Source organism: Chiloscyllium plagiosum, chromosome 18, assembly GCF_004010195.1.
Source record: "Chiloscyllium plagiosum isolate BGI_BamShark_2017 chromosome 18, ASM401019v2, whole genome shotgun sequence".
Taxonomy (NCBI): domain Eukaryota; kingdom Metazoa; phylum Chordata; class Chondrichthyes; order Orectolobiformes; family Hemiscylliidae; genus Chiloscyllium; species Chiloscyllium plagiosum.
In genome coordinates this window covers 742,959-754,704 of record NC_057727.1, presented here as the reverse complement: position 1 = coordinate 754,704, position 11,746 = coordinate 742,959, and the positions used below count along the sequence as shown (strand labels likewise).

Here is an 11,746-nt window from a genome sequence, read left to right as displayed (position 1 = left end):
TGGGAGGGAGGCCCTACGGAAGTAGGACCTGGGGTCTAGAACACACCCACTCAAATACTAATCACTTACCTTCTCGCCCAGCTGTGCGCTCCAACCTCACTTCCGCTGCTCCCACTCAAATGACCGTTGGTGATTAAAGGGACAGTTCTCCTTCCCGGCTGCCCCTCTGTTTGCCGTCACTTCCTCTGCTGCTCCCGCTCTTTTTGTGAAGAGAGAAAAAAAAACACCGCTGCCCGCTACAGGTAAGTAATTTTGAAGATGTAGGATGGATCGTGGCAAATGTTAAAAAGTGTTTCACTGTATTTTACTGTCTTTCTCACTAAAATACAGTCATTTAAAATCATTCCCAACCATTGAATAATAAGAAATTTACAACAGAAACGGGCTATTCAGTGATCTCTGACCAGGCAAGCTCTTTGTGAGATAAATCCTAAACTAATTCCACTCCTCAGCACTCTCCCAATGACCCCATATGAATTCCAAACCGTTTCTACTACCACACACTCTTCCCATGGCCCTGGATAATCCCAAATTTGTTCCACTGCACCATTCTCACCCCAAATCCTGTATGATTTCCCGAAGTAATCTTACTGCTCAACTCTCCTGACAGCCCTGTATCATTCCAAACAAATCCCATTGACCTGCTCTCTTCTCATAGTTTCTGTTCCTCCTCTGCTTCACATATTTATCTATAATGTTCCCTTAAAAGTTGCAGTGTCTGGATTTCAATTATTCCCTGTAGCAAAGTATTCCTTCGAGAAATATGCAGTGCATTAAAGTTGACCCTGTGTCTCATATGTGCTTTTTGACTCTTTTCCTCATTCTGTTTTTCTGTCATTACTCCTTATCTGTAATATATTTTTAGTTCCGGGTATGTCTGAAACCTGGACAATCAACAGCTTCCAGTTTTGTAGACAAATTCATCCTGGTCTTTCTCCCCTGGTCAAGCAGTGAATCATAACAACAGATTGATGGACCAGCATCAGAGCAGAGTATTGACTGCAGCTGGGTAAGATTTAACCTTTCACCCTCGGTGGAGAGCATTCCTCCTGGGAAATCTGTGCTGGCACTAGCTCTTCAACTGGAATTCCTTACTCCAATCCCATTTCTTGGTATTTTTTTTCCGTTTTGTTTTCTTTTCAACTCCTGATCCAATTCCTATTTGACAAATGTTATGTTACCGACTTCTTGTTCATATTGGGTAAAATCATCTTACCTTCTGATTAATTTTGTGTTTGGAAAAAATACTAAGAACACCAGTAGCAAATTCAGGAGGTCATAGACAGGCTGGTGAAATGGCTGGACACACGTCAGATGCAATTCAATGCAGAGGAGCGTGAAGCGATGCATTTAGAGAGAGGATGAGGAGAGGCAATATAAACTGAATAGATCTTTGAAACCAGTCAGACAAATTGACAAGGGTTGGGAAAACCTTATAAGATCCTTGACTCTGTAAATACAGAATTTCTGTCTGGATCCCAGCAGGAGTATTGGGTCTATTTCTGAGTTTTGAGATTTAAAATAAAGTTAAAGCTTTAGAAAGAACAAAGAGATTTATTACAATGGTAACAGTGAAGTAGTGCTTCACTAATGTGGAGAGACTGGGGTTACTCTTCAGACATCAGAGAGCCTAAGCAGAGATTTGATAATAGAATGATGACAGCACAGAAGGTCCATGCTGGCTCTGTGCAAGAGCAGCTCAGTGAGGCCCAGTCCTTACCTTTCCCCCCCTGTAGTACTGTAATCTTTTTCCATGAAAATTCTGGTGGAGTAATTGATGAGAAATTGTTTCCTGTGGCAGGTAGATCAGAGATTTCTAGTAATTGATAAAGCAGTTGGGGAAGATGAAGATAATTTTTTTTGCATCATTACTGTGGTCTCGAGTGTATTGCCTGAAAGAGTAATGGAAGCAGATAGCTCAGTCAGACTCTTGGTTCCTGTTTTTAATGATGTGAACAAACTGATGAAAGCACTTGTGAAATGTGCAAAAACCTTTGTTAAGGGATTTTTTTTATCCTGAGCACTGCAAAATAACATAAGTAAATATAAAGAATAACAAAATCATTTGTCTCTCATTTCTATACAACGATGGAAAAATAAATCCTGGAATCAATAAATTATCATTTTGGATTTAGAACTTCCATTAATTTTTAAAAATATTTAACTTTGGACATGTGATTAAACTGGTTTGAGGGATCCTCCTAATCATTAACCTAAGCCTTCCTCTAACACTAGTATTGGTATTTCCCTCCATTCCTTCTGTCTCGTAGGTAATAGATAGCATAAGTCATCAGCGATGGCTGGTGATCTGAGCGATGTACTTGGAACATGGATGGGGTTTTCAAGATTCTAGAAATCCTCTCTCCAACCCAATTATGTTGGCAGTGTAAATAGTTAATAAAGGTTATTGCTCAGCAGCACTCAGCATTCTCTCTCTACAACCTCAGTATGATCTCACAACGTCTTCTTGCTGTACAGATGTGCTGCCAGTTACTATGGAAACCCCATACTGGGTTCTGGGGATCAGTGCCGTCCTTGCCCATGCCCTGGAGCTCTCAGCAGTGGACGACATTTTGCCACCTCATGCTACCAGGATCCTGGGACGAGACAAGTGGTGTGTAACTGTGACGAAGGTTACACAGGTAGGTGACTGTGAAGGAACATACTCTGAGCGATGGGCCCTCAGTGCTACACTTTCCAAGAGGTTCTGTAGATGGAGGTAAAGAGGAGCTGGGCAAGAAAGACAGGACACATTGATAGGGTTTCTCAGCAGAAGGTGTTATTATCCTGTAACTGAGTTTACAGTGATTAAAACACCTTCATGAAAGGCTGATGTGAGACTAACAATTCACAGAACACAATATTTTACAGACACAATATTCCAATTTATTTTTCTTCTCTCCCTCATTTCTTTCATTTCATCTCTCCTCATTTTATCCCATTTGTTTGATTTCACAATCCAATTTCTTATTCACCCTCCCTCCATCTCATTTTTCTTTTTACCCTTGTTCTTTGCTGTTTTCTCACATTCTTTCTCTCTCTATCCCTCTCTCTCTCTCTCACACACACATTTCACACTTCTCTGACAATCACAGCTTGGTATGGCACCTGTTCTGCCCAAGACTGCAAGAAGTTACAGAGAGTTTTGAACGCAGCCCAATCTATCACACTAACCAACCTTCCATCCACCGACTCCATCTATACTTCTCACTGCTTCGGGAAAGCAACCAACATCACCAAAGACTCCTCTCATCCCAGTTATACTCCCTTCACCCTCTTCCATCAGGCAGAAGATACAGAAGTTTGAAAACATGTACCAACAGATTTAAGAACAACTTCTTCCCCACTGTTATCAGATTTATGAATAGACCTCTCAAATATTAGGGTTGGTCTTTCTCTGCATCTTCTCCATTGCGTAACAGTATAATTTGCATTTTGTCCTATCACTCTGATGTACTTATGGATGGTATGATTTGTCTGGATAGCATGCAAAAAATACTTTTCACTGTATCTTGGTACATGTGACAATAATAAATCAAACCAAATCACCTGTCTGCATTTTGTGGGATAACATGATCAATGTCCCCAACCCCGAAATACCATGACTCAGCTCCGCTGAAAGGACCGTGGGAGCTGCCCATGGGTTTTAAATACAGCCTTGCAGTCATTTAACGGTCAGCAGGATGGAAGGTCTTCCTCAGAGAATTTCCAGGCCGAGTGGATATTTCGACCACCTGCAGCATATAAAATAGCAGCAAGGGCAATTTGTTTTACATTACTTCCTCAAGGAAGGTGGGCAGTGCTGGATTGTACTCTTTGCTACCTTCCCCCACCCTCCTCTCTGACCTATCACCTCCAATCCCACCACCACCCCACACCCCCACCCCCCACCCCCATTTATATCTCTACCCAGGAGGCTCCTTGCCTCCATTCCTGATGAAGGGCTTTTGCCCAAAATGTCGATTTTTCTGCACCTTTGATGCTGCCTGATCTAAATTGCTGGATGAGTCAGCTTTTACTGTCTATCCCTAATTGCCCACAGATCTACAGTCTCAGAATGACAGATTTCCTTCCATTAAAGACATTAGCGATGACTATGGTTAGTGGTTATATGGTCAGCACAAGGCTAGCTTTTCATTCCAGACTTTGTATTGAATTCAGATTTCACTAGCTGCTGCAATGGGATTCAAACCAATGTCCTCAGCACTTCAGCATGGGGTCCAGATTATTGCTCCAATGACAATGCCATTATGGCACGGATTCCCCCCTGAGTGTTTGTAGGAGCCATACCACAGTGAGAGTCAGTCTGTGTGGGACTGTACCCCAGTGAGAGTCAGTGTGTGTGGGAGCCATACACCAGTGAGAGTCAGTGTGTGTGGGACTGTAACCCAGTGAGAGTCAGTGTGAGTGGGTCTGTACCCAGTGAGAGTCAGTGTGTGTGGGACTGTACCCCAGTGAGAGTCAGTGAGTGTGGGACTGTATCCCAGTGAGAGTCAGTGTGTGTGGGACTGTCTCCCAGTGAGAGTCAGTGTGTGTGTGGGAGTGTACCCCAGTGAGAGTCAGTGTCTGTGGGAGTGTACCCCAACAAGAGTCAGTGTGTGTGTGTGGAAGTGTACCCCAGTGAGAGTCAGTGTGTGTGTGTGGGACTGTACCCCAGTGAGAGGCAGTGTGTGTGTGTGTGTGTGGGACTGTACCCCAGTGAGAGTCAGTGTGTTTGTGTGGGACTGTAAGTGAGAGTCAGTGTGTGTGGGACTGTACCCCAGTAGGGTCAGTGTGTGTGTGTGACTTTACCCCAGTGAGAGTCAGTGTGTGTGTGTGGGACTGTACCCCAGTGAGAGTCAGTGTGTGTGTGTGGAACTGTACCCCAGTGAGAGTCAGTGTGTGTGTGTGTGGGACTGTACCCCAGTGAGAGTCAGTATGTGTTGGACTGTACCCCAGTGAGAGTCAGTGTGTGTGTGACTATACCCCAGTGAGAGTCGGTGTGTGTGGGAGCCATATCCATAGAGTTGAGCAGTTAAGAGTGAACTGAAATTTTGAAACATTTAGCTTTCTATAGATTCATCTCAAGCTCTTGCCCCTCTCCAGCCTCCTGCCTTAATTTACTGTTATAATGTTTCTCACACCCAGGGGTGGTTAAGCGATCTGGTGGATGGCACCGTAAGTAATTATAGTTTTTTAGTGATCACGATGCCATGCATGGCTTGCCCTTTTGTGGTAATTACCTGGCTCACTGGCCTCTATAGTTCAGCTTTAACAAGAAAGTCGTTTTTTTGTCGGTTCTTTCTCCAAAGGGGTGCACAACCTTGTGGGAAAAGACTTTCAGGAATATAACATATATCTTTTACAACCTCAGTGTTCCAAATGCTTCACAGCCAATGAAGTATTTTGAGTTGTAGACACTGTTGTTTTGCAGAAAAATGCGGCAGCCAGTTTGAACACAGCAAACTCCCACAAGCAGCCATGTGGTATCTGGTCAGTTCCGAAGACTGCTGGCCCATTGGGACCCATTATGTCTGAGAGGAAGCCTGTGCCAACTCTCTCAGTTCTGCCCTGGGACTGTCACGTCTCTGCAGCAGGTTTGGAGTGCCTTCCCTCCTGTCTCAGAGGTGTCACTGCCATTCGATGAGCCAGAATCTTCACTTGCTGTGTTGAAACATTGATCTCCCATTCACCGAGCAGCAGCCGTGTTTGAAACTCAACAACAGGAAGCATTTTGAGGGGGTAAAAGAAATCTTTGGCTTGCAAACAAATAATTATATGCAGTCTGAGTTAGTATACTGATAAACTAAAAATCTAAAAATTTATTTAACATTTTCTGGTACCAATTTACCATCTTAATTGTTTTTTAAAAAGAACATAACAGGATTTTAACTAATCCAAGTACTTGATATATAAAAAAAATTATGAAGATGGATGTGGATTTTGATATTGTCTTCTGTAGTAACTTAACATCTCACTCCGCAGTTATCCCAATAATTTAGGCAGGAGAGGAGGTTGACTACTCTTGACTTCATGTCAACTTTTAAAGAATGTGGTATTCAAGAGCCCAATAACATTAAAATATATCAGTATCAATGGGAAAGCTCTCTGCTGGTTAGAGTCATACCCAGCACGTAGGAAGATGGTTGTGGTTGGTGGAGGTCAGTCATCTCAGCTCCAGAACATCTCTGCAGGAATTCCTCAGGGTAGTGTCCTAGGCCCAACCGTCATCAGCTTCATCAATGACCTTCCTTCCATCATAAGGTAAGAAAAGGGGTCAGTTTAAATTTGTTCAAATGCAACAAGACTTGGATAAAATCCAGACTTGGGCTGACAAGTGGCAAGTAACATTTACACCACACAAATGCCAGACAATGACCATCTCCAACAAGACACAATCTAACTACCACCCTTTGACATTCAACGGTGTTACCATCACTGAATTCTCACTATCAAACTCTTTGTGGTTACCACTGACCAGAAACTTAACTGGACTCACCACATAAGCACAAGAGCAGGACAGAGGCTATGAATACTGCAGTGAGTAACTCCTCACCTGACTCCCCAAAGCCTGTCCACCATCTACAAGGCACCAGTCAGGAGTGTGATAGAATCCTCCCCACTTGCCTGGATGGGTGCAGCTCCATCAACACTCAAGAAGCTCAACACCATCCAGGACAAAGCAGCTGCTTCATTGGCACCACATCCACAAACACCCACTCCCTCCCCCACCGACGCTCAGTAGCAGCAGTGTGTACTATCTACAAGATGCACTGCGGAAACTCACCAAAGATCCTCAGACAGCACCTTCCAAACCCTGCTTCCATTTAGAAGGACAAGGACAGCAGATACATGGGAACACCACCCCTTGCAAGTTCCCCTCCAAGCCACTCCCCATCCTGAAATGAAAATGTGTCATTGTTCCTTCAGTGTGGCTGGGTCAAAATCCTGGCATTCTCTGCCTAACAGCATTGTGGGTCAACCTACAGCATGTGATTGCAGCAGTTCAAGAAGCTGGCTCCTACTAACTTCAAGGGCAACTACAACAGGTGATAAATGCTGACCAGCCAGCAACGCTCATGGCCCACGAGTGAACAGAAGAAATGGTGACATGAGAGTGATTGCCCTTGATGTCAAGGCCACATTTGGCTGAGTGTGGCACCAAGAAGCCCGATTCGGGGGCAAAACTGTCTGTTGTTTGAAGCCATACCTAGTAAAGAGGGAGATAGTTATGGCTATTGGTTAACAAACATCTCAGTCCCAGGACAATACTACAGGCCTTCCTCTGGGTTGTTCCTAGGCCTAAACACAACTGGTTCATTAATGTCCTTTTCAGGGAAGAAATTCAGCCATCACTGACTAGTCTGGCCTACATTTGATTCCAGTTTTATATTAACATAGTTGCTTCTATCTGCTCTCTGAAGTGATTTAGCAAGGTGATCAATTTTCTCAAAGCCTGAGCCATTGTTCAAGGAGAAAGCCCATTGCTAATCTCTCAGGGTACATTGTGCTGGTGAATGAATGCTGGGCTTACCAGTGACACTCAAATAATGAGAACAAACTGTTAAAGTTAGAGACAAGTAAATCATTAAGAAAAATGTTGAAGATTTTGCTTTATTTTTGATGACAGGTTCTCGATGTGAAGAATGTGCACCGGGTTACTATGGTAACCCCTTGCTACCGGACGGTAGGTGTTTGCCCTGTATGTGCCACAACAATATCGATGTCAACGATCCTCAGTCATGTGACCGACAGACGGGTCAGTGCCTAAAATGTCTGTACAACACGGAGGGGGCTCGCTGTGAACATTGTCGCCTGGGTTACTATGGTGATGCCTCTCGACGCAGCTGCAGAAGTAAATTTTACGTTTTATGTTTCATAAGGAGAATTGTTTATGTGTAATCTGTGTGTTTGCCTGAGGGAGCTGATGGTGCAAATTCAACAATAAATTTCAAAGGGGAACTGGATAAGTACTATAAAGGGAAAGATCTGCAGGACTAAGGTTAAAGAGCAGAGCAGTGCTCAGAAAGCCTGCCAAAAGGGCAATTAGGAAGATGGTTGCGGTTGTTGGAAGTCAATTATCTCAGCTCCAGGACATCTCTGCAGGAGTTCCTCAAGGTAGTATCCTAGGCCCAACCATCTTCAGCTTTATCAAAGACCTTCCCTCCATAAGGTCAGAAATGGGGATGTTTGCTGATGGTTGCACAATATTCAGCACCATTCGCGACTCCTCAGATACTGAAGCAGTCCATGTGCAAATGCAACAAGATCTGGACAATATCCAGGCTTGGGCTGACAAGTGGCAACTAACATTTGTACCACACAAATGCCAGCAATGGCCATCATCAATAAGAGACAATCAAACCACTGCCCCTTGATATTCAATGGTGTTACTATCACTGAATCCCTACCAGACTAGCTATAGAAATAAATAGCTACAAGGGCAGGTCACAGGCTGGGAATACTCCAGCATGTAATTCACTCCTGACTCCCCAAAGCCTGTCCATCTCCTACAAGGAGAAAGCGAGGACTGCAGATACTGGAGATCAGAGTCAAGAGTATGGTGCTGGTAAAGCACAGCAGGTCAGGCAGCATCCGAGGAGCAGGAGAATCGACGTTTTGGGCATTAGCCCTTCATTGGGAAGGCTTTTGCCTGAAACATCAATTCTCCTGCTCCTCGGATGCTGCCTGACCTGCTGTGCTTTTCCAGCACCATCACCTACAAGGCACAGGTCAGTAGTATGATGGAATACTCCCCACTTGCCTGGATGGGGGCAGCTCCAACAACACATGAATCTCGACACCATCCAGGACAAAGCAGCCGCATCACATCCACAAGCATCCACTCCGTCCATCACTGACGCTCAGTAGCAGCAGTGTGTGTACTATCTACAAGATGCACTGCAGAAATTCACCAAAGATTCTCAGACGACACCTTCCAAATCCACAACTACTTCCATCTAGAAGGACAAGGGCAGTGGATATACACAAATATCACCCTCAACAAGTTCCCATCCAAGCCACTCACATAGAACATAGAACATTACAGCGCAGTACAGGCCCTTCGGCCCTCGATGTTGCGCCGCCCTGTCACACTAATCTGAAGCCCATCCCACCTACACTATTCCATGTACGTCCATTTGCCTGTCCAATGACGACTTAAATGCACTTAAACTTGGCAAATTTATTACCGTTGCAGGCAAAGCATTCCATATCCTTACTACTCTCTGAGTAAAGAAATCACCTCTGACATCTGTCTTATACCTATCTCCCCTCACTTTAAAGTTGTGTCCCCTCGTGTTTGCCGTCCCCATACTTGGAAAAAGGCTCTCCCTGTCCACCCTATCTAACCCTCTGATTAGCTTGTATGTCTCTTGTATGTCACCTCTCAACCTTCTTCTCTCTAACGAGAACAGCCTCAAGGCCCTCAGCCTTTCCTCGTAAGACATTCCTTCCATACCAGGCAACATCCTAGTAAATCTCCTCTGCACCCTTTCCAAAGCTTCCACATCCTTCTTATAATGCGGTGACCAGAACTGTACACAATACTCCAAGTGTGGCCATAACCTCCTGGTTCCGGAACTCAATCCCTCTATTAATAAAGGCCAAAACACTGTATGCCTTTTTTTAGATTAGATTAGATTAGATTACTTACAGTGTGGAAACAGGCCCTTCTGCCCAACAAGTCCACACCGACCCGCCGAAGCGCAACCCACCCATACCCCTACATTTACCCCTTTAACCTAACACTACGGGCAATTTAGCATTGCCAATTCACCTGACCTTCTTAACAACCCTGTCAATCTGGGTGGCAACTTCCAGGGATCTGTGTACATGGACATCGAGATCTCTCTGCTCATCTGCACTCCCAAGAATCTTACCATGAACTGCCAGAGGAACTGATAGATGCAGATACAGTTACAACATCTAAAAGACATTTGGACAGGTACATAAATATGGAAGGTTTAGAGGGTATGGGCCAAATGGAGGCAAGTGGGACTAGTTTAGTTTGGCAGTCAGCATGGACAAGTTGGACCAAAGGTTCTGTTTCCATGCTGTACGTCTCTCTGACTTGCTGACTGTAACTGAGGCGAAGTGCACATGAATGGTTGGAGCCTTTTGGTGAAACTGACTGTACAGTATGAAAGGGTTAACAGTTAGTGTGAAATTCACACACCTCTGTTTTTGAAGAGAATGTTGTGTGTTCAGAATGTGCCCATTTTAGTTTTCTTTTTACGAAATCACTTGAAAATGCCTGGACCGTATTGACAGCTGTTATGTTCTGCTCCAACTGGTTTTATTTTATCATGAGGTAGCACACAAGCAATAAAAATGTGGCTCCCTGGATAAATGCCAAGGCTTTAATATATAATTCTTCAGCTCTCCTGCCAAATATCCAGCCTTGAAACATGTTATTTTACCCATGGCAATTATTTTTTAAGTAGTTCTGCTTTCTGCACGTTCGAACATAGAATCATAGATATTTGCAGCACAGAAAAAGGCCATTCTACATATCACACCTGTGCTGCACTTTGAAAAGTCAGCTGTCCTACACCCCACTGTTTGTCCAGATGCCTGTACCTTTCCTATCCTTTTAATGCAAAATATCTGTTCAAACCACTTTTAGATTCACCTATACTGCTTGCTCCCATCATTTTTTCAAGTTGAGCATTTAAGATCCTCATCGTTCTCTGACGAAGTTACTCCTCATCTGCTCTCCAGATCTTTTGCCACTAATTCTAATACCGCTGGTTATGAACCCACTCACCAGAGAGGGTAGTTTTATTCATTCTGTGAAAGCACAGTCATAGAGATATACAGCACAGAAACAGGTCCAACTCGTTCATGCTGACCAGATATCCTAAATTAATCTAGTCCCATTTGCCAGCATTTGGCCCACTTCCCTTTAAACCTTTTCTATTCATGTACCCATCCAGATGTCTTTTAAATGCTGTAATTGTACCAGCCTCCACCACTTCCTCTGGCAGCTCATTCCATACACACACCACCCTCTGCGTGAGAAAGTTGCCCTTTCGGTCCCTTTCGAATTTTTCCCCTCTCTCCTTAAACCTATACCCTCTAGTTTTGGACTCCCCTACTCTGGGAAAAAGACCTTAGTTATTCACTCGATCCTTACTTTTCCAAATTTTCCCCAAGTCTATCCTTAGCTTTGACTGGTCTCTCATGCCTCCATTAACAAGAAGAAAGTACTAGTCTGATTCCAATGTCTCCTTGAAGCTAACTCTCATGGTTTGGCTTTGTTTGGACTGGAACTGAAAGTATTGACGAAAGTATCTACTGCTCCTTGCCCTATGTTTTCAAGCAATAGTCTTCCACTGCATCAAACTGAGCTAACATTACATCACGTCATTAAATAGAATAAGCCAAACTGCAAGAGACTGAGCACAGAAAGTAGTCACTTAGCCTATTGTTCCTGTGCTAGACCATCCAATTAGCACTGTCTTGGAGTTCTAAAAATTTTACTCCTTCAAGTATTTATCTTTGATCTTTGTTCATTCATCGGATTGTCATTTCATGGAATGCCTACAGTATGGAAACAGGCCATTTGGCCCAACAAGTCCACACCGACTCTCCGAAGAGTAACCTACTGAAACCCAACCCCCTCCCCTATTGTCTGATGTTTACGCCTGACTAATGCACCTAGCCTGGAGGAGAAAGTGAGGACTGCAGATGCTGGAGATCAGAGCTGAAAATGTGTTGCTGGAAAAGTGCAGCAGGTCAGGCAGCATCCAAGGAGCAGGAGAAT

At 44.0% G+C, this 11,746-nt stretch overlaps 1 protein-coding gene across 1 annotated transcript in view; it reads left to right on the top strand.

Moving 5' to 3' along the window:
- Positions 1–11,746, top strand: part of lamb2 (laminin, beta 2 (laminin S)) — a 167,856-nt gene that overhangs the window by 111,741 nt on the left and 44,369 nt on the right. The window contains exons 19-20 of the mRNA XM_043708610.1: positions 2,479–2,642; positions 7,610–7,877. Coding sequence (XP_043564545.1) covers positions 2,479–2,642; positions 7,610–7,877 — 432 coding nt within the window. The remainder of the gene's footprint in view (positions 1–2,478; positions 2,643–7,609; positions 7,878–11,746) is intronic.